The sequence below is a fragment of the Coregonus lavaretus genome (assembly GCF_964263955.1).
Source record: "Coregonus lavaretus genome assembly, chromosome: 3".
NCBI classification, from domain to species: Eukaryota; Metazoa; Chordata; class Actinopteri; order Salmoniformes; family Salmonidae; genus Coregonus; species Coregonus lavaretus.
In genome coordinates this window covers 20,094,577-20,122,218 of record NC_139990.1, presented here as the reverse complement: position 1 = coordinate 20,122,218, position 27,642 = coordinate 20,094,577, and the positions used below count along the sequence as shown (strand labels likewise).

At 43.1% G+C, this 27,642-nt stretch overlaps 1 protein-coding gene across 1 annotated transcript; it reads left to right on the top strand.

Moving 5' to 3' along the window:
* Nucleotides 1–21: 21 nt before the first annotated feature.
* LOC311123911 (gonadotropin-releasing hormone II receptor-like) lies at nt 22–24,682 on the top strand (the record flags this gene model as incomplete). Its single annotated transcript, XM_084158231.1, has 4 exons — nt 22–564; nt 8,914–9,115; nt 9,484–9,898; nt 24,589–24,682. 4 exons carry the CDS (start codon nt 22–24, stop codon nt 24,680–24,682), a joined length of 1,254 nt encoding a protein of 417 aa, XP_084014357.1.
* Nucleotides 24,683–27,642: the final 2,960 nt, after the last annotated feature.

Below are 27,642 nucleotides of genomic sequence, written 5' to 3'. Positions count from 1 at the left end.
TATTCCTTTCTTCCTCCTAGGATGTCGGATGACAGGATATCAGGCAACTGGTCTCTTTCTTCGGCGACACCAATGTTCCCACCAGTGAACTCCTCCTTTAACACCTCCCTCCCTCCGTCGTTCACGGACTGGGAGGCTCCTACCTTCACCGCCGCTGCCCGCGTCCGCGTGGCCGCCACCATGGTCCTCTTCGTGTTCGCTGCGTTCTCCAACCTCTCGGTGCTGATCAGCGTGGCACGGGGCCGCGGGCGCCGCCTGGCCGCCCATCTCCGGCCACTCATTGCCAGCCTGGCCTCTGCAGACCTGGTGATGACGTTTGTGGTGATGCCGCTGGACGCGGCGTGGAACGTCACCGTACAGTGGTACGCCGGTGATGCCATGTGCAAGCTGCTGTGCTTCCTCAAGCTGTTTGCCATGCACTCGTCTGCCTTCATCCTGGTGGTGGTCAGCCTGGACCGCTACCATGCTATTCTGCACCCGCTGGACGCACTGGACGCCGGACGCAGGAACAAGAGGATGCTGCTGGTTGCCTGGGGCCTCAGCTTGCTCCTGGCCTCCCCACAGGTGGGTGTACATACGGTAGCCTCTACATTGTTCTCAGACTACAACATAACAACATGGATATTCAATTAGTAAGCCTTGTATTTCTCTTTTATGTTAGGAAGATAGTGGTCCACTTGAGATTGCTGATCCACTATCTTAGTAGCGTGTTATCCACACTGAATATCACTCCATTTCACTATGGTTTCAGTTCACTGAATCACCTTGCGCACGCATTCAATTAATCATTTGCACCTATGTCTGTAATGTTTATGCATAACGAATCAGTCGATGACTGGATCACCATCCACGAATCAGAAGACAAAATATTTTGTTGTGCAACATTTGTCCACGTGGGTTTTAGGCTGAACAGTCCCATAGTTTCTTAGAGGACTACTCTCTAGCCGTCCAAGTGCCCTTCTACTGGAAAAGGTCCACACTGAATCAGTGTATTGGAGCAATAGTGAAATGGAGCGCTATTCCATTTGGATTCCAGGCTAGTAAGATTGCAGGCCAGCAATCAATTTTAAGTTGGTCACTGTCTTCCTCACACAATAGAGCATATATACAGTCAGTGATCTGCCAATCAAATGAAGTCCTATGGGTAGGTGGGTGGTGCATTGTGAGGAAATAATCTCTCAGCAAAATAGAGAGCATTCCCAAGGTTGGTGTATTCAACTGTAATTCTATAGGGCATGCACACCAGCTCTTGATTGATGGCTGTAGTAATGTGAGTTGAATGGCTTAGAAGTGGAAGCAGCTTAAGCAGTTGTCAGCTTGGTAACAAAGTGTTGCTATGATCAAATCAAATGATCAAATTGGCTCAGGAGGTCAACTGCATATTAATGTTGACCTCCTGAGTGTCCCACCTCAATCCAAACAGTAGTGCTGTGAATGATATAAGCCTTTGCCCACCCTGACAAGTAGGGAGAGAGAGATTGTGTTCACTCAAATGTATATACTGTATATCCAATAATATGATATGTATTGTCAATTGGTCTTTAGAAACAAAGCATGTGGATTTATGCAATTTTACTCATATTCAAACCATTTATTTTGTAATATTTTTGTATTTACATGTATTTTATGCCAATAAGCACGTAATTTGAATTGAATTAAGAAATGGGGGAGTAGATTTCATTCCATGCTCACAGATCAATTTGTAGTCAAAAGTACAGTACTTTGGACGCTCCATCAATTCCAGTTCAAAGTTGAAGGTCCCATTACGCTGCACTGAGAGAAAATAGCTTTCCTTCCAGCATGGCTAGATTTCTGAGTGTTCCCTCCTTGTTTTTACTGTTACAGAGAGAGAGAGCGAGAGAGAGAGAGAGGGGGAGAGAGAGAGAGAGGGAGAGAGAGTTTTCCACAAATGCAATCCCCTTAATGTCAGAGTCTCGGAGAGGTGACATTTCTGGCTGTAAGTGGATGCGACCTTGGAGGTGCTAGTCAGTGACTGGTGTTCCAAATTAATAGGAAGAAGGGAAAAACACAACACTTCTGCTGTAGGAAGAGGGACAGAGGGAGAGACACAAGGTGGGGGAGCCAGTCGACTGTGGAGAAGGGAGAGAGATGTTAGACATCTCAAAGACAGGAGTTTGGGTGGTGAGTTGTGGAGAGATCAATATGCCCCCCTTCCCAACCACACACACACACGCACATGCTTGACATGGATGGTCATTCTACAGGAAATGTTCCTGGTTAGGCAATTAAGGCAACCCATCTTATGGTGACTAAACACAGCACTGGTGACTATCTAATTTACTACGCACCCACGCAAGCATGCAGGCACACACACTTTACATTATGATAATCAAGTAGATATGTGCCGACAGAAGCCATCTCATTTTGAGTGTTTCCTTGTTCATGCTTACTAATTGACCAATGTCTTTCAAGGATTGGTGGAGATGGCAAGGGGTTAAAGTAATTCAGCACAAAACATGGATGAATTCGTCTTTTTTTCACCCAACTTTTAACCTTAATCCAATGACATGGTGAATTATTTAGTTGATTTCACGTTGAATTCATGTTAGTCGACGACTCTACCAAATGTAAATCCAAAGTAGACGTTGAAATGACATCTGTGCCCAGTGGGAGGTGACTGCAGGCCGATTTTATTAGCACTTCAGTACAGCAGAACGATGGCAAACACCCTCATCAAAAACAGTGCCAAAAATACAATAGTGAAGTGAAGCTATACCAGTTGGCAAAACTGGTTGCAGTGACGTTATTCCGTCGTCTTCTGTGATGTCATGGGTGTATACTATTTTTAAACGAGTCCAGAAAGAAGCTATTATCATCTGGTTCCCTGTGTCATTGTGTGTGTGTGTAATTATAGGAGATACAGTGGGGGAAAAAAGTATTTAGTCAGCCACCAATTGTGCAAGTTCTCCCACTTAAAAAGATGAGAGAGGCCTGTAATTTTCATCATAGGTACACGTCAACTGTGACAGACAAAATGAGAAAAAAAAATCCAGAAAATCCCATTGTAGGATTTTTTATGAATTTATTTGCAAATTATGGTGGAAAATAAGTATTTGGTCAATAACAAAAGTTTCTCAATAGTTTGTTATATACCCTTTGTTGGCAATGACACAGGTCAAACGTTTTCTGTAAGTCTTCACAAGGTTTTCACACACTGTTGCTGGTATTTTGGCCCATTCCTCCATGCAGATCTCCTCTAGAGCAGTGATGTTTTGGGGCTGTCGCTGGGCAACACGGACTTTCAACTCCCTCCAAAGATTTTCTATGGGGTTGAGATCTGGAGACTGGCTAGGCCACTCCAGGACCTTGAAATGCTTCTTACGAAGCCACTCCTTCGTTGCCCGGGCGGTGTGTTTGGGATCATTGTCATGCTGAAAGACCCAGCCACGTTTCATCTTCCATGCCCTTGCTGATGGAAGGAGGTTTTCACTCAAAATCTCACGATACATGGCCCCATTCATTCTTTCCTTTACACGGATCAGTCGTCCTGGTCCCTTTGCAGAAAAACAGCCCCAAAGCATGATGTTTCCACCCCCATGCTTCACAGTGGGTATGGTGTTCTTTGGATGCAACTCAGCATTCTTTGTCCTCCAAACACGACGAGTTGAGTTTTTACCAAAAAGTTATATTTTGGTTTCATCTGACCATATGACATTCTCCCAATCCTCTTCTGGATCATCCAAATGCACTCTAGCAAACTGAAGACGGGCCTGGACATGTACTGGCTTAAGCAGGGGGACACGTCTGGCACTGCAGGATTTGAGTCCCTGGCGGCATAGTGTGTTACTGATGGTAGGCTTTGTTACTTTGGTCCCAGCTCTCTGCAGGTCATTCACTAGGTCCCCCCGTGTGGTTCTGGGATTTTTGCTCACCGTTCTTGTGATCATTTTGACCCCACGGGGTGAGATCTTGCGTGGAGCCCCAGATCGAGGGAGAATATCAGTGGTCTTGTATGTCTTCCATTTCCTAATAATTGCTCCCACAGTTGATTTCTTCAAACCAAGCTGTTTACCTATTGCAGATTCAGTCTTCCCAGCCTGGTGCAGGTCTACAATTTTGTTTCTGGTGTCCTTTGACAGCTCTTTGGTCTTGGCCATAGTGGAGTTTGGAGTGTGACTGTTTGAGGTTGTGGACAGGTGTCTTATATACTGATAACAAGTTCAAACAGGTGCCATTAATACAGGTAACGAGTGGAGGACAGAGGAGCCTCTTAAAGAAGAAGTTACAGGTCTGTGAGAGCCAGAAATCTTGCTTGTTTGTAGGTGACCAAATACTTATTTTCCACCATAATTTGCAAATAAATTCATTAAAAATCCTACAATGTGATTTTCTGGAAAATAAATTCTCAGTTTGTCTGTCATAGTTGACGTGTACCTATGATGAAAATTACAGGCCTCTCTCATCTTTTTAATTGGGAGAACTTGCACAATTGGTGGCTGACTAAATACTTTTTTCCCCACTGTACGTGTGTCTGATAGCGGTGTCTGCATAGCTGACAAAGCCAGAGAAAAGACGCTGATTAACATTGATGTGTGTGTGTGTGTACTAGAGCTGGAGGAAGTGGAAAACGGCTAGTAAGAAGAAGCGGAGTGTATGACAGTCTGTCATGAATTGAATGAATTACTGAGAGTGCGAGAGTTTGCATTAATAGGAAGTTATCATGAAGCAAAAGGAAAAAATACAGTTTAAAAGATACATTTCCTCCATTCCCAATATCTAGGACCAGTCCTTACAGCAGCCTATTTAGTTGGTGTGGAGCACCAACTGTTGAGACACAGTCAGTTGATCAGGTGCAAAAATAGGTGGTATTTATTTACAGTGCAGGTAATTGAGAAGAGTGGATCCAGAAAAATTATCAAAAATTTGCTGACAAAAATATATATGCCAATACTTAACTGGAAACGTCTAGGAGCAACAACGGCTCAGCCGCGAAGTGGTAGGCCACACAAGCTCACAGAACGGGACCACCGAGTGCTGAAGTGCGAGGCGCGTAAAAATTGTCTGTCCTCAGTTGCAACACTCACTACCGAGTTCCAAACTGCCTCTGGAAGCAACGTCAGCACAATAACTGTTCGTCGGGAGCTTCATGAAATTGGTTTCCATGGCCGAGCAGCCACACAGAAGCCTAAGATTACCATGCGCAATGCCAAGCGTCGGCTGGAGTGGTGTAAAGCTCGCCACCATTGGACTCTGGAGCAGTGGAAACGCGTGAGTGATGAATCACGCTTCACCATCTGGCAGTCCGATGGACAAATCTGTCTTTGGCGGATGCCAAGAGAACGCAACCTGCCCCAATGCATAGTGCCAACAGTAAAGTTTGGTGGAGGTGGAATAATGGTCTGGGGCTGTTTTTCATGGTTCGGGCTATGCCCCTTAGCTCCAGTGAAAGGAAATCTTAACGCTACAGCATACAATGACATTCTAGACAATTCTGTGCTTCCAACTTTGTGGCAACAGTTTGGGGAAGGCCCTTTCCTGTTTCAGCATCACAGTGCCCCCATGCACAAAGAGAGGTCCATACCCCATCGAACACTTTTGGGATGAATTTGAACACTGGCTGCAAGCCAGACCTAATCGCCCAACATTACATTGTTTTTTACATTTTTGTCATTTAGCAGACGCTCTTATCCAGAGCAACTTACAGTTAGTGAGTGCATACATTTTCATACTGGCCCCCCATGGGAATCGAACCCACAACCCTGGCATTGCAAGCGCCATCCTCTACCAACTGAGCTACAAGGGGCCCAACATCAGTGCCCGACCTCACTAATGCTCATGTGGCTGAATGGAAGCAAGTCCCCTCAGCAATGTTCCAACATCTAGTGGAAAGCCTTCCCAGAAGAGTGGAGGCTGTTATAGCAGCAAAGGGGGGACCAACTCCATATTATTGCCCATGATTTTGAAATGTGGCGTTCAACGAGCAGGTGTCCACATACTTTTGGTCATGTGGTGTATTATAACACTTCTATATCATATCGCCTCTGGTGCAGAGACTGTATTGAGAGGAATCATCATTCTAACAAATTAGAATAGATTGTTTTTTTAATAGATTTCTGATTAGGTCATTAAAAGGCTGCTGCATGTGTCAAAGTGTCTTTCCTATGTAATTATACTTTTCTTCACTCCACTGATGTATGTCTGAACTGATCAAAAATATAAACGCAATATGCAACAATTTCAAAAATGTTACTGAGTTACAGTTCATATAAGGAAATCAGTTAATTGAAATTAATTAGGCCCTATTCTATGGATTTCACATGACAGCCATGGGGGATCCAGGCCCAGCCAATCAGAATGAGTTTTTCCCCACAAAAGGGCTTTATTACAGACAGAAATACTCCTCAGCATAAGCTTTTTGTACATATTGAAAATTTCGGGGATCTTTAATTTCAGCTCATGAAACATGGGACCAACCCTTTACATGTTGTCACGCCCTGGCTCTGGGGACACTGTTATGTTGAGCCAGGGTGTGTAATTCTATGTTTGTATTTCTATGTTGGCCTGAGTGACTCCCAATCAGAGGCAACGAGTGTCAGCTGGTTGTCTCTGATTGGGAGCCATATTTAACTGTCTGTCTTTCACTTTGTGTTTGTGGTTTCTTGTTCTTATTTGGTTTGTGTTCAACCGTAGACATCACGTTTTCGTCTGTTGTTTTGATCGTGTGATCATTCTAATAAATATAATGTTCGCATTCAACGCTGCGCCTTGGTCTCTCCCTGACGATCGTGACAGAAGAAACCACCAAAACCGGACCAAGCAGCGTGTCCAGGAGCCATCGCTAGCAGATCTCCGTGGCAACCTCGACTGGGTCAAGCCTAGTGAGGAGCAGAGAGGGTGGACTTGGGAACAGTTGAGGAAGAGCTTCGACTGGGTCAAGCCCATTGAGGAGCTGAATAGCGGGAGTTGGAGACAGAAGAGCGAGAGTTGGGCGAGAACGATAGAGGCCTGGCCCACGGGGAGGAGAGACCCCCATAAAAATTTTAGGGGGGGGCTCACGACATCGGGGCAGCAGGAGGCCGCGATAGAGCGGTCCAGCGGGTTGGCAGAGGAGGCCGCCAGGTTACGGGGGCCACTGGTCGAAGAGGGGATGGAAGGTGGAGAGGCACGGCGAGAGGTACTGGGGTGTGTTACCAGTCCGGTCCGGCCCGTTCCAGATCCCGAGGTAGGGCCAGTGGTGTGTGTCCCCAGTACGGTCCGGTCTGTTCCTGCTCCCCGCACCAAGTCAGTGGTGCGCTTCGTCAGCCCGGCTCGGCCCGTTCCTGCTCCCCGCACCAAGTCAGTGGGGCGCTTCGTCAGCCCGGCTCGGTCCGTTCCTGCTCCCCGCACCAAGTCAGTGGTGCGCTTCGTCAGCGCGGCTCGGCCCATTCCTGCTCCCCGCACCAAGTCTGTGGTGCGTTTCGTCAGCCCTGTCCGGCCCGTTCCTGCTCTCCGCACCAAGTCTGTGGTGCGCGTCGCCAGCCCAGTCCGGCCCATTCCTGCTCCCCGCACCAAGTCTGTGGTGCGTTTCGTCAGCCCGGCTCGGCCCGTTCCTGCTCCCCGCACCAAGTCTACGGTGCGTGTCGCCAGCTCGGCCCGGCCTGCTCCCCGCACCAAGTCTGTGGGCCGTTTCGTCAGCCCTGTCCGGCCCACTCCTGCTCCCCACACCAAGCCAGTGGTGTGCGTCGTCAGTCCAGCACGGCCCGTGCCTGTTCCCCACACCAAGCCAGTGGTGTGCGTCGTCGGTCCGGCACGGCCCGTGCCTGTTCCACTGGTGCCTGGTCCGGCACCGGTCAGATGCGTCACGCCGGAGCTAGAGCAATCCGCTCCATCAGTGTGCAGTCCAGCTCCGGCCAGCGGGGCCAGACCGGACCAGGGGTACTTTGGGGGTTTGGAGAGGGAGTGGGGATCAGGCCCGGAGCCGGATCCGCCGCCAAGGCGGAGTGCCCACCCGGTCCCTCCCCTGTGGTATTTAGTTGGCGCGGTCGGAGTCCACGCCTTTAGGGGGGGGTACTGTCACGCCCTGGCTCTGGGGACACTGTTATGTTGAGCCAGGGTGTGTAATTATATGTTTGTATTTCTATGTTGGCCTGAGTGACTCCCAATCAGAGGCAACGAGTGTCAGCTGGTTGTCTCTGATTGGGAGCCATATTTAACTGTCTGTCTTTCACTTTGTGTTTGTGGTTTCTTGTTCTTATTTGGTTTGTGTTCAACCGTAGACATCACGTTTTCGTCTGTTGTTTTGATCGTGTGATCATTCTAATAAATATAATGTTCGCATTCAACGCTGCGCCTTGGTCTCTCCCTGACGATCGTGACACATGTTGCGTTTATATTTTTGTTCAGTATATGTACAGTAACTCTGTACTTATTAACACAACATTGCCCTCATAACTGAGCAATCCATTTACCACACTCAGTTAACTAACTGGGAAAAACTAGGAGACCAAGCTAACATGGTATTTTATTTCTGATGGGCACTACATATCCTCTACCCAGTACAGCCAGAGAATGGGCCCCACCCTCTGAGGGCTCAATTCAATCCGTATTTCAGAAGTTCAGCGCTACAGCGCAATTGGAATTTAAAGGTAATTTCTGATTGAGCCGGCATATGCAGCGTTTACCGTTAATGCAGTCTCTAAGGATGCAGGAACATTGCCTTTAAATTTCAATCACGCGATACAGATTGAATCGAGCCCTGACTCTCATTTGTCTCCAGGTTTCTTCCCTCTAGGGAGCTTTTCCTTGCCACTGTGCTTTTGTATGCGTTTTGCTGGTCCATAGGTCAGGTTTACTCTAAAGACCTTTGCGACAACTGTTGCTGTCAAAAGGCTTGAGATACATTTTATTGATTGATTGATTAATATACCTTTATCATGATTTCTCACTCCCCCTTTGTCTCTCTTTATCTCATAGCTGTTCATCTTTCGAGCAATCAAAGCAGAGGGAGTGGAATTCACTCAGTGTGTGACGCATGGAAGCTTCCACCATCGCTGGCAAGAGACGGCCTATAACATGTTTCACTTTGTCACGCTTTACGTGTTCCCCCTGTTAGTAATGAGCTTCTGCTACACCCACATCCTCATCGAGATCAGCCGTCAGATGCACAAAGCCAAAGGTGTGTGTCTGTGTGTGTGTGTATGTGTGTTTGTGTGTGTGTCTGTGTCTGTGTGTTAGTGTAAAAGGTGAAGAGACTCTGCACACTGCATTCTTTGTTCCCATGTGATATATTTGACTATTGAACGTTTCGACAACACATACTTGTCATATTTAGGGCACAATGTTATTACCAGGAAAATCTCATATTTTTGTACCTTTGTATATATTATCTCACTTTTTGTACATCTAATACAAATGAATCAATCAACCAGAGTCAGGTCCTGGTCAGGTCACGTGGTCAGGAAGACTCAGGGCATCACAACCTTCAATTTACAAAGTACCATTCCATATCTCCTCACAAACTGTGTATGTCTGTTATCACTCCAGGTGGGGAGCATTGCCTGAGGCGAAGTGGCACCGACATGATCCCCAAAGCGCGAATGAAGACCCTGAAGATGACCATCGTGATTGTGGTGTCCTTCGTGATCTGCTGGACGCCCTATTACCTCCTGGGCATCTGGTACTGGTTCCAGCCGGCCATGCTTCAGGAGACGCCCGAGTACGTCCACCACGCCCTTTTCGTTTTCGGCAACCTCAACACATGCTGCGACCCAGTGATCTACGGCTTCTTCACGCCCTCCTTCCGGGCTGACCTGGCTGATGTGGTCGCATGCTGCTGCCGCTGCCGATCGCCAAACATCTCCCCGAGGTCCCTGGACCGCCTGGCATGTCGGAGGGGTAGGGCAAGCGGAGAGGCAGAGTCTGACAATCCCAGTGGCAACCAGCCAAGTGGAAACCTGGGGTAGATATCGGTGGGCCACTTGTTCAACTGCATTGTAAAAAAAATAATAATAATAAAAGACAACCAGCTGCACTAGGATTGTGAGTTTGTTCAACAAAATAACATTGACGTTGATTCAACATACAATTGTACGGCAACCAGCTGCAATAGGATTGTGAGTTTGCTCAACATTTGGGCATACAGCTGAACCAACATACATTCTCAAGTTGAAAGTCGAGTGAATTGTCATTCGACTTTGAATTTTAGGTTGAGTAAACATACAATTTAACTTGTGAATATATTCTACCTTATTTGCATATTTCCCAGTGAAATGTTCATATTTCCCAGCCTTTCGAGTGAATTGTAGTTACCACCCATGACTGTATTTGTTAGCGACAGAAACATGGTTGTTGTGTTCAATGGTTTTCAGTACTGTAGCCTTCACCAAGTTAGTGTCTAAGTTAATATTTTATCTTTAAAATTAATCTCTTTACGACAATACATTACATAAATCTTAAGGCCTTTCTTTGAGGGCCTAGTTACACCCTAACACAGTAGTTTGAAACTCCTGGTTTACAGGCCACATCAAGCCTACAAGTCACATTATGCTGGCTTGCAAAGTGATGTGATTAAGCAATTGGTTAAGTTGTCTATTTACAGTGTGTGGGATACAGATTATTTTACTCCCTGAACTTTTTAGTGCCCATTTCCGAGACCCAGATTAAGGGCTCTATTCAATCTGTATCACTGAAGTTCAGCATTACAGTATGAAAATGTATGCACTCACTAACTGTAAGTCGCTCTGGATAAGAGCATCTGCTAAATGACTAAAATGTCAAATGTAATTGAAATTTAACGGCATGGTTCCCGCGTTAGCGGAGACTGCATTCACGGTAAACGCTACATATGTCAGCTCAATTAGAAATTACCTTTACATTTCTATTGCGCAATCTGTAACGCTTTAGCGATACAGATTGAATAGAGACCTACAACTACTTAACCAAACATGTGGACAATGGAGACTCCATTAAAAAAGCTTTTTGGTCTAGGTTTGGGCTTAATCTGGATCACTATTTCTTGTGTCACATTCAGCTACACAAAGCTTGGATAATGTAAGGAAGGATTCGAGAACATTACTCGTATTACTGAGTGGATTTTGCCAGTTCCACTATGAATGTAAAGACCTACAGTGTCTTACACAGAAGACTCAAACATTTCCTTTCAACCAGTCTCTGGGAAAATAACTAGTACCTTCGATTAATAGTCCATTGCAGTGAAGACCCTGGTTGCAGTACAGTAGATCATATTTACAGAACAGTATAGACTTCCTAGAAAACCGCTCAGCTTCTGACACTAATCAAACAACTCTTACGTACCCAAGGAAGATTATATTTATTATCAAATATTTGGACCACATACTTTGGGACTTTGGCCAGGGAGGACAGAACCTTGGGACATCTTTTGAATTTCTGTCCTCTGGATCATCTCACTGGAATTACTACAAGATGAACTAACTGGGCACACTTGAAATGCATTGCTTATGTCTCAGCAAGAACCAAACACAACCAAACATTACAACTAATAGCTGAGTAAGTCTGTCCACAGGCTTCTGGCTGCCCTGAACAAATGGTACTTTAACAAGACATAAAATGTGTTGTGATACAGTGTAGGCTTAGTGTAACTGTTTCTAATAAATGTTTACTGCTTTAGTCAAAGGGAAGACATTTACAATTTAGGTCTCCCTGGAGCCAGTGACGTTATCAGCTAGACCCAGAAAAACCAACTCCTGTGAGTAGGCAACTGGTCATAGTTTAATAAGGAACAAATGTACAGTGAGGGAAAAAGGTATTTGATCCCCTGCTGATTTTGTACGTTTGCCCACTGACAAAGACATGATCAGTCTATAATTTTAATGGTATGTTTATTTGAACAGTGAGAGACAGAATAACAACAACAAAATTCAGAAAAATGCATGTCAAAAAAGTTATAAATTGATTTGCATTTTAATGAGGGAAATAAGTATTTGACCCCTCTGCAAAACATGACTTAGTACTTGGTGGCAAAACCCTTGTTGGCAATCACAGAGGTCAGACGTTTCTTGTAGTTGGCCACCAGGTTTGCACACATCTCAGGAGGGATTTTGTCCCACTCCTCTTTGCAGATCTTCTCCAAGTCATTAAGGTTTCAAGGCTGATGTTTGGCAACTCGAACCTTCAGCTCCCTCCACAGATTTTCTATGGGATTATGGTCTGGAGACTGGCTAGGCCACTCCAGGACCATAATGTGCTTCTTCTTGAGCCACTCCTTTGTTGCCTTGGCCGTGTGTTTTGGGTCATTGTCATGCTGGAATAGCCATCCACGACCCATTTTCAATGCCCTGGCTGAGGGAAGGAGGTTCTCACCCAAGATTTGATGGTACATGGCCCTGTCCATCGTCCCTTTGATGCGGTGAAGTTGTCCTGTCCCCTTAGCAGAAAAACACCCCCAAAGCATAATGTTTCCACCTCCATGTTTGACGGTGGGGATGGTGTTCTTGGGATCATAGGCAGCATTCCTCCTCCTCCAAACACGGCGAGTTGAGTTGATGCCAAAGACCTCCATTTTGGTCTCATCTGACCACAACCCTTTCACCCAGTTCTCCTCTGAATCATTCAGATGTTCATTGGCAAACTTCAGATGGGCATGTACTGTATATGTGCTTTCTTGAGCAGGGGGACCTTGCGGGCGCTGCAGGATTTCAGTCCTTCACGGCGTAGTGTGTTGCCAATTGTTTTCTTGGTGACTATGGTCCCAGCTGCCTTGAGATCATTGACAAGATCCTCCCGTGTAGTTCTGGGCTGATGGAGCCCCAGGCCAAGGGAGATTGACAGTTCTTTTGTGTTTCTTCCATTTGCGAATAATCGCACCAACTGTTGTCACCTTCTCACTAAGCTGCTTGGCGATGGTCTTGTAGCCCATTCCAGCCTTGTGTAGGTCTACAATCTTGTCCCTGACATCCTTGGAGACCTCTTTGGTCTTGGCCATGGTGGAGAGTTTGGAATCTGATTGATTGATTGCTTCAGTAGACAGGTGTATTTTATACAGGTAACAAGCTGAGATTAGGAGCACTCCCTTTAAGAGTGTGCTCCTAATATCAGCTCGTTACCTGTATAAAAGACACCTGGGAGCCAGAAATATTTCTGATTGAGAGGGGATCAAATACTTTTTTCCCTCACTGTATGTACAAAGATTTGTGTTTTCTCAATGTCTTGTGTTGTACTCAGCCTAATCGTCTCTAATTACTCGTCTGAACTATTTAACTATTGTCATCATGCCATGCACGGCTAAAATGTTCCACTTTATTTTAGGCTGCGTTTAGACAGTCAGCACAATTCTGATATTTTATTCAATAATTGGTCTTTTGACCAATCACATAAGATCTGATGTGAAAAGATCTGATGTGATTGGTCAAAACACCAATTAGTGGAACAAATATCAGAATTGGACTGCCTATCTGAATGCAGTGTTAATGGTCCAGTATTAATTGTAATTGTAATTGCCTAGATCCAAACTGATATTAGTCTGTCATTCCTCTAATAGAAGGGTAATTGGACAATATAAAGAATAACCTTTCCAATCAGCGTCCTCTTAGAACCTACAGTGCCTTCAGAATGTAGACATACCCCTAGACTTATTCCACATTTTGTTGTGTTACGAAACTGAATTCAAAATTGATTCAATTGAGAGAAAAAACTCTCACCCATCTACACACAATACCCCATAATGACAAAGTGAAAACATGTTTTTAGAAAGGTTGGTAAATGTATTGAAAATGAAATACAGAAATATCTATTTTACATAAGTATTCACACCCCTGAGTCAATACATGTTAGAATCACCTTTGGCAGAGCCTGTGAGGCTTTCTGGGTAAATCTCTAAGAGTTTTGCAAACCTGGATTGTCAATTTGGATGTTGATCATTGCTAGACAGTAATTGAAGTCTTGCCATAGATTTTCAAGCCAATTTAAGTCAAAACTGTAACTAGACTACTCAGGAACATTCATTGTCATCTTGGTAAGCAACTCCAGTGTATATTTGGCCTTGTGTTTTAGGTTATTGTCCTGCTGAAAGGTGAATTTGTCTCCCAGTGTCCATTGGAAAGCAGACTGAACCAGGTTTTCCTCTAGGATTTTGCCTGTACTTAGCTCTATTCCGTTTATTTTTATCCCCAAAAACTCCCTAGTCCTTGCCGCTGACAAGCATACCCATAACATGATGCAGCCACCACCATGCTTGAAAATGTGAAGAGTGGTACTCAGTGATTAAGTTAATTTCTTTGCCCAATTTTTTGCAATTTTACTTTAGTGCCTTACTGCATACAGGATGCATGTTTTGGAATATTTGTATTCTGTACAGGCTTCCTTCTTTTCACTCTGTCATTTAGATTAGTATTGAGGAGTAACTATAATGTTATTGATCCATCCTTAGTTTTCTCCTATCACAACCATTAAACTCTGTAACGGTTTTAAAGTCACGGTTTGCCTGATGGTGAAATCCCTGAGCGGTTTCCTTCCTGTCTGGCAACTGAGTTAGGAAGGACGCCTGTATCTTTGTAGTGACTGGGTGTATTGATACACCATCCAAAGTGTAATTAATAACTTCACCATGCTCAAAGGGATATTCAATGTCTGCTTTAAAAAAAAACTATCTACCAATAGGTGCCCTTCTTTGTGAGGCATTGGAAAACCTCCCTGGTCTTTGTGGTTGAATCTGTTTGAAATTCACTGCTTGACTGAGGGACCTTAAAGATTATTAATTGTATGTGTGGGGTACAGAGATGAGGTAGTCATTCAAAAATCATGTTAAACACTATTATTGCACACAGTGAGTCCATGCAATTTATTATGTGACTTGCTAAGCTCCTGAACGTATTTAGGCTTGCCATAACAAACATTTCTAAAAACATAATTCAACTTTGACATTATGGGGTATTGTTTGTAGGCCAGTGACACACAATCCTAATTGAATCCATTTTAAATTCAGGCTGTAAAAAGTCCAGGGGTGTGAATACTTTCTGAATGCACTGTACGTGCAGGATTATCACGTTTGGATCAGGTTGTGTTATTTTTCCCCTTTTTTGTTTGCCACAGAACAGGGTTTATTAACACAAATTGGGCAAACAACTACTTAGTGCTATCTCAAATACTTTTTGTAAGGGGTCAAGACTGCCAAAGGCCATATTCTGAGCACATTAACAAATACAGTATACCAGCAGTGGGTAAAGGGTCATCACTGAACTATTTGCAGGGCTGTGGCTGTATCCCTGAAGGAGGAAGCACCTCTTCTAGCGTCAAACTGTTCTCCTTTTTTTGTCTTTTATTTAACCTTTATTTACCTAGGCAAGTCAGTTAAGAACAAATTCTTATTTACAATGATGACCTACTAAAAGGCAAAAGGCCTCCTGCGGGGACGGGGGCTGGGATTAAAAATACAATTAAAATATAGGACAAAACACACATCACGACAAGAGAGACACCACAAGAGAGACACTACTGGCCCCTCGAGATTGGACAGGAAGTTACCCCTGTTGCTTCCATCATCGACAATCTCTTGACCAAGAGCTTCTCAACGGTCTCAGCAGTCTTTTTGCTGTCGATGATGCACATTGTGCCACAGAATAGCTCTGGGTGCTTCTCCAACACATCCGATTAGTTCAGTGTTGACAGGCCTAGGCCATCTGTAAACCTTACAATGGCTGCGTGGTTCTTCATGATGAAATGCCAGTAAAGGTACTCTGAAACCACCTTGTCTTTTTCCTTGATAATTTCCCCTCCATTTTCTGTGGGTAACGTAGCACCCAGCATTCTTGAACATCTGGATGTGTTATGGCGTGTTCTGATAAGAGTTACATCTTTTTAGGGCCAGACTACAAACAAAACAAACAAAAACCAACAACAATAATGTGGTTTTAATAGTTAGTTTAAGATATGTCAATGGTCTCAGTCTATAATTTTTTTTGGTTACCAGTACATACTCTTGTTATTCTAAATTAGCCCCTCATTACAATGAAGAGATGGCCAGATTGATATCGTGAAGTGAAACGGAACAATTCAGTTTGGAACCAGACGAGAATTGTGACGCTTGATTCTACCAACCGGCAGAATCCCAAACAATGTGAAAGCCATTCCATTAAATGTGTTCTATTATACAGTATGGGAGTTTGGAACCAAACGAGAATTGTGACACTTGATTCTACCAACCAGCAGAATCCCAAACAATGTGAAAACCATTCCATTAAATGTGTTCTATTATACAGTATGATCAACACAACATGCAACCATAATAATGCTAATGCGAGTTCTGGTTATTGTGTCTCTCATACAGTTTAATATATGCTCAAAGTGTGTTAATGTCAATTGAAAATAAAAGTCTATGCTCCATCACAGTAGAACTGAGCATTCTGATTTTGTTCTCCTCTGTTGAACCATCCAATGTTCTTTCAGGGTTGGATGCACAAGGGAGAACACTGCTGAAGTAATGAAAGTGATCGATTCAATAAAGGTAATAAAAACTCATTAATGAATAGCTGACAGGGAAGAGGTCGGGCGAGAAACTGCAAAACTGTAGGCATGAAACATAATCTGCATCAGCATACCCTCTGTGGCTCTTGGGCTGCTGAGTTGGAGATCAGAGGCACGTTCAACAAGGGAAATAGTTTGCTAAAGTTAGGCAACGTATTCCATTTGTTTTGTGTTAGCCACGACCATTCGCTAATGTTAGCTAACAGTCTGAGAAGGTAGTGTGTGGCAAACGTAAGTGTCTGTTTCGCGTCTAAACAGCCACAAAAAATAATCAAGTGGCCATGTAGACTTTCTACTATATTTAGTAGGAATAGCTAAGTCATTTTCAGTTTGAATATTGTTGCTAAAAAGCCACAGTAATCCTTACAAAAAGTAGCTGTTTGATGTTTCACCGTTACATTTTGGAATGTTCATTCAAATCGTTAAACTAAAATTGTTACTCTGGCAACATGTTCCCGCAAACAGAAGCTTTGTTGAATTCACCTCAGAACTGGCACTTTGAATACTTATTTTTATAGATTTTTTACCATTTGTGTATGTGTGCCTGTACAAGGAGGGAATGAAGGGAGAGGGTTGAAGTTAGAGAGAAAGCAGTGGAACATTACAGCTTTCTGTCTCTCTTGTTCTCTCTTGTTCTCTCTCTGTCACTCTTTCAGAGGGACATGCCATTCCACACTGGGTGGCTCTGATGTGCTTTCCTAGGTCTAAGGGGAAATAAATAATTATTAAATCTCTCTTGCCAAAAATAGAATGCGTGTGTGTGTCTGTGTGGGTGGGTGCGTACAGTATGTGTGTGCGTTTTTGAGTATGTGTGTGCGTGCGTTTATGTGTGTGTGTGTCAGATTGAGGGCTTTAGTACCATCAATTACAGAAATCACTATATGGGTGTTTCCGCAACAATAGTCAGGAAGCATCCTGCACAGCAACGCATCAAACTGTTCTCACCGTGGCCACCCAGTTTAATCAACCCAGAACACCTTATCTCCAACGGTCTTTACCTCTATACAGCCACCCATCACTGTGTGAGACAATGACCGACAGAACTGATCACACACCGACCCTCACTGCTCCCACCATCCGACACAACTATCACCAAAACAACTCATGTGGGGCGTCGGCGTGATGAAGAGTGATGTGAATAAACATCACATCTATTGTTTTTTCGTGGTTACAAGAGCAAAATGGAAGATTAATACAATGTCAATGCTCTGGCAGGACCTCCTGTTTATACTCCTAATCCAGCCTTGATCATACTTTAATGAACACGGCTAGCTAAATGTGTTATTTTACAGCCCAGTTTAAGCTAGTATTTTATCTGGTATTTACATGGTATTGACTAAAAAACTATGGTGGTAACAAGGGATACTTTCTGGCACTTGATGGGTGATTTACAGTACCAACAATGAAATCAACCCATTTGCTATTTGGTATCATCAAATAGTATATTGTTTAGCTGGTTTAGTAAATGCCAAAGGAATTATGTAATTACCATTTTACCATATTAATAGCAGACCTTAAAATAAAGCATAACCAGATAATTCTTACAGGCATTTACAATATCTAAATCATGCTTGGTAAAGATGATGAGTTTATAAAGAGTGCCTGCAATGATTATGTTCACACCTAGAATCTGTATTAAAGGCCACAGCCTTTCCTATCGAAGGGAATAGAAAATAGCGAGACTGTTTAAAGCTGAAATTTGCATACGGTGAAACAGCACCACTGTTCACCACTGCACATTTGTTATTGTTTTTGTTTTGTTGATGGAATGGAGGAGTGGAGCATCCAGCATCGTGGCAAAAAAAAAATCACAGTACATACTCTACTGTTATATACCGCGTCCAATGATGTGCAATGATGTCCAAGGGAGAAAAAAAACAGTGTTCCTTGTTTGAAGGAACTTCTTTGGACATGGCAAACGGACATGGCAGTTTCACCAAGTACAGATTCCAGCTTTAAGACTTTCGATCTGTAACAACACGTGGGACCTCTCACAGCAGCATGTGAGTATACCATACTTCTATGTTACTGATTAAACTCCATTGATTATGGGAAAGGAACTCAGCCCTTCAGATAGATGGGGTGGTTGTTTAGCAAAAAAAGCTACGCGTGCACAACTATGGGGCAAAACAGACACTGTTGACAACATGTAAACTATATTTTGTCTCCAAATGTTTATGCCCGAATGAATGTTCTATAATGCATTCTCTGAGCAATGTGCTGATGAAGATTTTGTCTAAAGAGCATTATAGTGACTTGGAAAAATGATAACATTTCTAAAGGTGGCAAATCATTAATGTTAGTAGGAAAACATTTTGTCATCACTGTGATGTTGCCATTTTGACTTTGGATGGATTATAACTTTAGCTAGCTAGCCAAGATTGAGGGACTCGATTTTAGCTAGCTAAAGTTAGCTAACGTTAGCATTGCTAGCTATTTTTGACTAACTTTTCTAGCTATGGCAATTGCCATCTCTCTAAAGTAAATTTGATGACATGATGATAATGGCAAAGTTGTTTCCTACTATTCACTTAACTACTTCAGCAATGTCATCGTATTTACAGGCCACCATAGTGTCTCCTCAGATAATATTTTTTATTTATTTATTTATTTTTATTTATTTTTTATTTATTTTAGCGGGTAAATCATCTTTAATACTGCAGATTGTGGCTTCTATCAATGTAATTGTCTGCATTATTTCCAATCCCCCATATATATTATTTATCATTTTTCCCTAACCCCACTTAGTCTTCTACTTCCAGCTTATACATACTATATACATTTTATGGACACAGTATATTTTACATTAGTTATCTTTTGTTTGTTTTTAGTCCCATCCTTCAGCTATCCTCAATAATAATAATAATAATAATAAGCCATTTAGCAGACGCTTTTATCCAAAGCGACTTACAGTCATGCGTGCATACATTTTTTTTTTTTTTTTTGTGTATGGGTGGTCCCGGGGATCGAACCCACTACCTTGGCGTTACAAGCACCATGCTCTACCAGCTGAGCTACAGTCTATCTCTGAAGACCATCCAGTTTTGATTTCCATTTGCCATATATATTTCAACTGTGCTGTGATGTTTCACAAGATCTGAACCTATATACATTTTACGGACATAGTATATTTTACATTATTTCTCTTTTTTTTTGTCCCACCTTCAGAACACCATCCAGTTTTGATTTCTATTTGCCATATATTTTTCAACTGTGCTGTGATGTTTCACAAAAGTTCAGAAACTTTCTATTCTCATAGTTTCTACAGATTGTAAATTAAAGATATACATTTTTTCTAAGAGTATTATAATATTATTGATCGATTGACTATGACTTCTCAAATCACCCAGCAGTGCTATTTGCAGTGTTAGCTCCAGGTACAGTGCATTCGGAAAGTATTCAGACCTCTTCCCTTTATCCACATTTTGTTACGTTACAGCCTTATTCTAAAAATGATTAAATATTTTTTTCTCATCAATCTACACACAATACCCTATAATGACAAAGTGAAAACAGGTTTTTAGAAATGTTTGCAAATTTATAAAAAATAAAAAAGTATTCAGAACCTTTGCTATGAGACTCGAAATTGAGCTGAGGTGCATTCTGTTTCCATTGATCATCCTTGAGATATTTCTAGAACTTGATTGGAGTCCATTTGTGGTAAATTCAATTGATTGGACATGATTTGGAAAGGCACATACCTGTCTATATAAGGTCCCACTGTTGACAGTGCATGTCAGAGCAAAAACCAAGCCATGAGGTCGAAGGAATTGTCCGTAGAGCTCAGAGACAGGATTGTGTCAAGGCACAGATCTTGGAAAGGGTACAAAATAATGTCTGCAACATTGAAGGTCCCCAAGAACACAGTCACCTCCATCATTCTTAATTGAAGAAGTTTGGAACCACAACGACTCTTCCTAGAACTGGCCGCCCAGCCAAACTGAGCAATCGGGGGAGAAGGGCCTTGGTCAGGGAGGTGACCAAGAACCCGATGGTCACTCTGACAGAGCTCCAGAGTTCCTCTGTGGAGATGGGAGAACCTTCCAGAAGGACAACAATCTCTGCAGCACTCCACCAATCAGGCCTTTATGGTAGAGTGGCCAGACAGAAGCCACTCCTCAGTAAAAGGCACATGACAGCCCTAAAGGACTCTCAGACCATGAGAAACAAGATTCTCTGTTCTGATGAAACCAAGATGGAACTCTTTGGCCTGAATGCCAAGTGTCACGTCTGGAGGAAACCTGGCACCATCCCTACAGTTAAGCATGGTGGTGGCAGCATCATGCTGTGGGGATATTGTTCAGCGGCAGGGACTGGGAGACTAGTCAGGATCGAGGGAAAAATGAACGGAGCAAAGTACAGAGAGATCCTTGATGAAAACCTGCTCCAGAGTGCTCAGGACCTGAGACTGGGGTGAAGGTTCACCTTCCAATAGGACAACGATCCTAAGCACACAGCCAAGACAATGCAGAAGTGACTTCGGGACAAGTCTCTGAATGTCCTTGAGTGGCCCAGCCAGAGCCCGGACTTGAACCCGATCGAACATCTCTGGAGAGACCTAAAAATAGCTATGCAGCGACGCTCCCCATCCAACCTGACAGAGCTTGAGAGGGTCTGCAGAAAAGAATGGGTGAAACTTCCCAAATTACTGGTGTGCCAAGCCTGTAGCATCATACCCACGAATACTCTAGGCTGTAATCTCTGCCAAAGGTGCTTCAACAAAGTACTGAGTAAAGGGTCTGAATACTTATGTAAATGTGATTTTTCCAGTTTGCAAAAATGTCTAAAAACTTGTTTTTGCTTTGTCACTATTGGGTATTGTGTGTATATTGATGAAAGACTAAAACAATTTAACCAATTTTAGAATAAGGCTGTAACGTAACGAAATGTGGAAAAAGTCAAGGGGTCTGAATACTTTCCGAATGCACTGTAAATGTTGCAATTCTTCAGCCATTCCTGAACCGGCGACCAAAAACAAGCTACATTTGGGCTGTACCAAAACAAATGATCTAATGAGTCAGTGTCTTCGCAGCAAAATCTGCAGAGCTGGGAAGGTTGTATCCCCCATTTATATAACATTCTATTGGTTGCAAGAATTTAATTGAAAGTTTTGAATCCTCTGTCAAATCTCTTCCCAACTATTTTGCAATCTGTATGGCACAACTGTCAATTCTTTGGTCCTTAAATTAAACTGGTATACTTTTTTATTTATCACAATATTCTTCAACCAATCTTTAATGCATGGCCAACAGACAAGTTCCTTACTTTCTCCCCCTTCCACTTGCCTCTTCCATTTTTGTGGTAATGCTGCAATTAGTTGGTTGTAATTTTGGATAGAGCATGTGTGACATAACTCCACCAGTCCTATTTATGATATAATTGACATGATAAACTGGGTGGTTCGAGCCCTGAATGCTGATTGGCTGACAGAAATGACAAAACATTTATTTTTACTGCGCGAATTACGTTGGTAACCAGTTTATAATTGCAATAAGGCACCTCAGGGGTTTGTGGTATATGGCCAATAAACCATGGCTAAGGGCTGTATCCAGGCACGCCGCGTTGCGTCGTGCATAAGAACAGCCCTTAGCCGTGTTATATTGGCCATATACCACACCCCCTCATGCCTTATTGCTTAATTATCCTCAGATAATATTAGCTAGATTGTCAAAGTCTATGAGCTAACTAATGGTAGCTACAGTTGAAGTCGGAAGTTTACATGCACTTAGGTTGGAGTCATTAAAACTCGTTTTTCAACCACTCCACAAATTTCTTGTTAACAAACTATAGTTTTGGCAAGTCGGTTAGGACATCTACTTTGTGCATGACACAAGTAATTTTTCCAACAATTGTTTACAGACAGATTATTTCACTTATAATTCACTGTATCACAATTGCAGTGGGTCAGAAGTTTACATAGACTAAGTTGACTGTGCCTTTAAACAGCTTGGAAAATTCCAGGAAATGATATCATGGCTTTAGAAGCTTCTGATAGGCTAATTGACATAATTTGAGTCAATTGGAGGTGTACCTGTGGATGTATTTCAAGGCCTACCTTCAAACTCAGTGCGTCTTTGCTTGACATCATGGGAAAATCAAAAGAAATCAGCCAAGACCTCAGAAAACAAATTGTAGACCTCCACAAGTCTGGTTCATCATTGGGAGCAATTTCCAAACACCTGCAGGTACCACGTTCATCTGTACAAACAATAGTATGCAACTATAAACACCATGGGACCACGCAGCCGTCATAGCGCTCAGGAAGGAGACGCGTTCTGTCTCCTAGAAATGAACGTACTTTGGTGCGAAAAGTGCAAATTAATCCCAGAACAACAGCAAAGGACCTTGTGAAGATGCTGGAGGAAACAGGTACAAAAGTATCTATATCCACAGTAAAACAAGTCCTACATCGACATAACCTGAAAGGCCGCTCAGCAAGGAAGAAGCCAATGCTCCAAAACCGCCATAAAAAAGCCAGACTATGGTTTGCAACTGCACATGGGGACAAAGATCGTACTTTTTGGAGAAATGTCCTCTGGTCTGATGAAACAAAAATAGAACTGTTTGGCCATAATGACCATCGTTATGTTTGGAGGAAAAAGGGGATAGCTTGCAAGCCGAAGAACACCATCCCAACCGTAAAGCACGGGGGTGGCAGCATCATGCTGTGGGGGTGCTTTGCTTAGCTCTGTCAGGACGAATGGCCCAAAATTCACCCAGTTTATTGTGGGAAGCTTGTGGAAGGTTACCCGAAACGTTTGATCCAAGTTAAACAATTTAAAGGCAATGCTACCAAATATGAATTGGGTGTATGTAAACTTATGAACCACTGGGAATGTGATGATAGAAATAAAAGCTGAAACAAATAATTATCTCTACTATTATTCTGACATTTCACATTCTTAAAATAAAGTGGTGATCCTAACTGACCTAAGACAGGGACTTTTTACTAGGATTAAATGTCAGGAATTGTGAAAAACTGAGTTTAAATGTATTTCGCTAAGGTGTATGTAAACTTCCTACTTCAACTGTAGCTTGTTCAAGCTGCAGTCAGTCAGTCACTCAAAACGGACCAAGGTAGCCTACTGTAAAACTTCAATTAAGTACCAAGTCTCAGATAGCCACATGTCCCTTTCAATAGCCGGGCAATGGCACTCATTTTAGAAAATAAACAGCTGTTTTAAATAAACACCCTGTCTGAATGAATTGTTTACGAGGTTACCATGAATTACTATGAATTGTTTACAAGGATAAATGTTTGATTTGTTACATTCAAAAATTCAGTAATGACTCAAAAAAATTATGGCAATCATCCGTTTTATCGGCATTAAGAAACTGCTAGCCATTGGCTGCTAACAGTTGACAACTGCTAACTGGCAAGCAGCACAAAAACAGTCAACAACAGTCAAGGAGGAGAATAATTATAATGTCAAGGAAGTCTTTTTGAAATAGAGGTATACTAAGACAAAAGAAACGTGACACAGTGTGTAAATGATAACATATTAGTGCAGGAAATGAAGAAATTGATTAAAATGCTGGAATTAAACAATTAACTATGCAAATGTGTGCATTAATAGACACCTGGCTCAAATAGAAGCCTGTCCAGTGATTTAAGCAAACAAATGCCCGGGCTATTCATTTAAGTTTTACAGTACTTGATTTAGCATGTGTCTTGTCTTTTTTATGTTCTTGTTTTCTTTGATGACTGTAAAAAATCGAATGCTGAAATTGACAATTTCAAGAGTATTTGTCATTCGGTATTAGAGCTAAAAATAACTGGCTTGTGATTGGATTAGTAGCTAGTAGCTACTAGCCTGCCATCCAGAAGATAGTGGGTATATTATTATTATCATTATTAGCAAGATAGATATCTCATTAGTTGTTTGTTTATCTGTGATATGATTCCTAGAAAATAGTAAGCAAGCTGGCTGTTGAATGCAAGAATAGGACTTATGAAAGCTCAGGCTGGAGATCTAGCTGGGTTGACTTTGCTACAGGCATACATTATCATATTATTTCAGCTATGGACGATCATATATGGAATTATGTTACATGTTTTCTCAAATGTTAGTGTGAAAACCTTAGCAAAACAGGTTGATAACTTGTAGCTACATAATTCCCTTCCATTCATGATCCCCTTATGTGCTAAAGGGTCATCGCTGAGGAAGGACTGCAGGATGAAGAGGACCATGAGGTCATGGACTTCTTGGAGGAAGATGCTTTTGATGAGGAGCTACACGGATGAAGAGTATGAGACACGCGCACACACACATAGGACAGGCATGTGAAAATTGACTGGCAGAGAAACAGCTAAACTGGTGCAACCCTTACGCTCCTAGGTTGATGCTGGTGGAGGTGGCTGTTGTACATACCAAGCTGGTGGTGCAGGTAGTAGAAATGCTCTAGCCTGGTCCCAGATCTGTTTATGCTGTTTTGCTAACTTCTAATGTATGATAGTTGTCATGCCATGTTACCAGTTGGCTATACATAGGAGTTGGCTATATAGCACAAACAGATCGAAGACCAAGCAAACATATGGCTGATTATTATTATATTATTATTATTATTATTATTATTATTATTATTGTCAGATCAGAAAGAGTGAAACTTCATTGTACTTGAGAACTACTCCATTTTTTTGGGACTTTGTTAGATAGCTAAGAGAACAGCGCCGGAGAAGATGGCTGCCGTTTTACAGCCCTCTAACCAATTGTACTATTATGTGTGTTTTTCCGCGTTATTTGTAATTTATTTTGTACATAATGTTTCTGCCATCGTCTCTTATAACCAAAAAGAGCTTCTGGATATCAGGACAGCGATTACTCACCTCGTATTGGACGAATACTTTTTCTTCAACGAGGCGGCCGCGAAGGATATCATACAGACACCCGACAAGGCCCAAATCCCCGTCATTCGCGTGAGGAAGAGACGGAGATATCGTGGATGTAGATCGGGGTGCCTTGTAAGGATCCGACGGCGAGCGAGTAAACTGCCTCTTCCATCAATCCTATTAGCCAACGTTCAATCATTTGAAAATAAATTGGATGACCTAAGATTACGGTTATCCTACCAACGGGACATTAAAAACTGTAATATCTTATGTTTCACCGAGTCGTGGCTGAACGACGACATGGATAACATACAGCTAGCGGGCTATACGCTACATCGGCAGGATAGAACGGCTGACTCCGGTAAGACAAGGGGTGGCGGTCTGTGTATATTTGTAAACAACAGCTGGTGCACAAAATCAAATACTAAGGAAGTCTCGAGGTTTTGCTCGCCTGAGGTAGAGTATCTTATGATAAGCTGTAGACCACACTATTTACCAAGAGAGTTTTCATCTATATTTTTCATAGCTGTCTATTTACCACCACAAACCAATGCTGACATTAAGATTGCACTGAATGAGTTGTACAAGGCCATAAATCAACAGGAAAACGCTCATCCAGATGCAGCGCTCCAAGTGGCCGGGGACTTTAATGCAGGGAAACTTAAATCCGTTCTACCTAATTTCTACCAGCATGTTAAATGTGCAACCAGAGGAAAAAAAACTCTAGACCACCTTTACTCCACACACAGAGACGCATACAAAGCTCTCCCTCGCCCTCCATTTGGCAAATCTGACCATAACTCTATCCTCCTGATTCCTGCTTATAAGCAAAAACTAAAGCAGGAAGCACCAGTGACTCGGTTAATAAAAAAGTGGTCAGATGACGCAGATGCTAAGCTACAGGACTGTTTTGCTAGCACAGACTGGAACATGTTCCGGGATTCTTCAGACAGCATTGAGGAGTACACCACATCAGTCACTGGCTTCATCAATAAGTGCATCGATGATGTCATCCCCACAGTGACCGTACGTACATACCCCAACCAGAAGCCATGGATTACAGGAAACATCCGCACTGAGCTAAAGGGTAGAGCTGCCGCTTTCAAGGAACGGGACTCTAACCCGGACGCTTATAAGAAATCCCGCTATGCCCTCCGACGAACCATCAAACAGGCAAAGAGTCAATACAGGACTAAGATTGAATCGTACTACACTGGCTCTGACGCTCGTCGGATGTGGCAGGGCTTGAAAACTATTACAGACTACAAAGGGAAGCACAGCCGCGAGCTGCCCAGTGACACAAGCCTACCAGACGAGCTAAACCACTTCTATGCTCGCTTCGAGGCAAGCAACACTGAAGCATGCATGAGAGCACCAGCTGTTCCGGATGACTATGTGATCACGCTCTCCGTAGCCGATGTGAGTAAGACTTTTAAGCAGGTCAACATTCACAAGGCCGCAGGGCCAGACGGATTACCAGGACGTGTACTCCGAGCATGTGCTGACCAACTGGCAAGTGTCTTCACTGACATTTTCAACATGTCCCTGACTGAGTCTGTAATACCAACATGTTTCAAGCAGACCACCATAGTCCCCGTGCCCAAGGACTCTAAGATAACCTGCCTAAATGACTACCGACCCGTAGCACTGACGTCTGTAGCCATGAAGTGCTTTGCAAGGCTGGTCATGGCTCACATCAACAGCATTATCCCAGAAACCCTAGACCCACTCCAATTTGCATACTGCCCCAACAGATCCACAGATGATGCAATCTCTATTGCACTCCACACTGCCCTTTCCCACCTGGACAAGAGGAACACCTACGTGAGAATGCTATTCATTGACTACAGCTCAGCATTCAACACCATAGTGCCCTCTAAGCCCATCACTAAGCTAAGGATCCTGGGACTAAACACCTCCCTCTGCAACTGGATCCTGGACTTCCTGACGGGCCGCCCCCAGGTGGTAAGGGTAGGTAACAACACATCTGCCACACTGATCCTCAACACGGGGGCCCCTCAGGGGTGCGTGCTCAGTCCCCTCCTGTACTCTCTGTTCACCCATGACTGCATGGCCAGGCACGACTCCAACACCATCATTAAGTTTGCCGACGACACAACAGTGGTAGGCCTGATCACCGACAACGATGAGACAGCCTATAGGGAGGAGGTCAGAGACCTGGCCGTGTGGTGCCAGGACAACAACCTCTCCCTCAACGTGACCAAGACAAAGGAGATGATTGTGGACTACAGGAAAAAAAAGAGGACTGAGCACGTCCCCATTCTCATCGACTGGGCTGTAGTGGAACAGGTTGAGAGCTTCAAGTTCCTTGGTGTCCACATCACCAACAAACTATCATGGTCCAAACACACCAA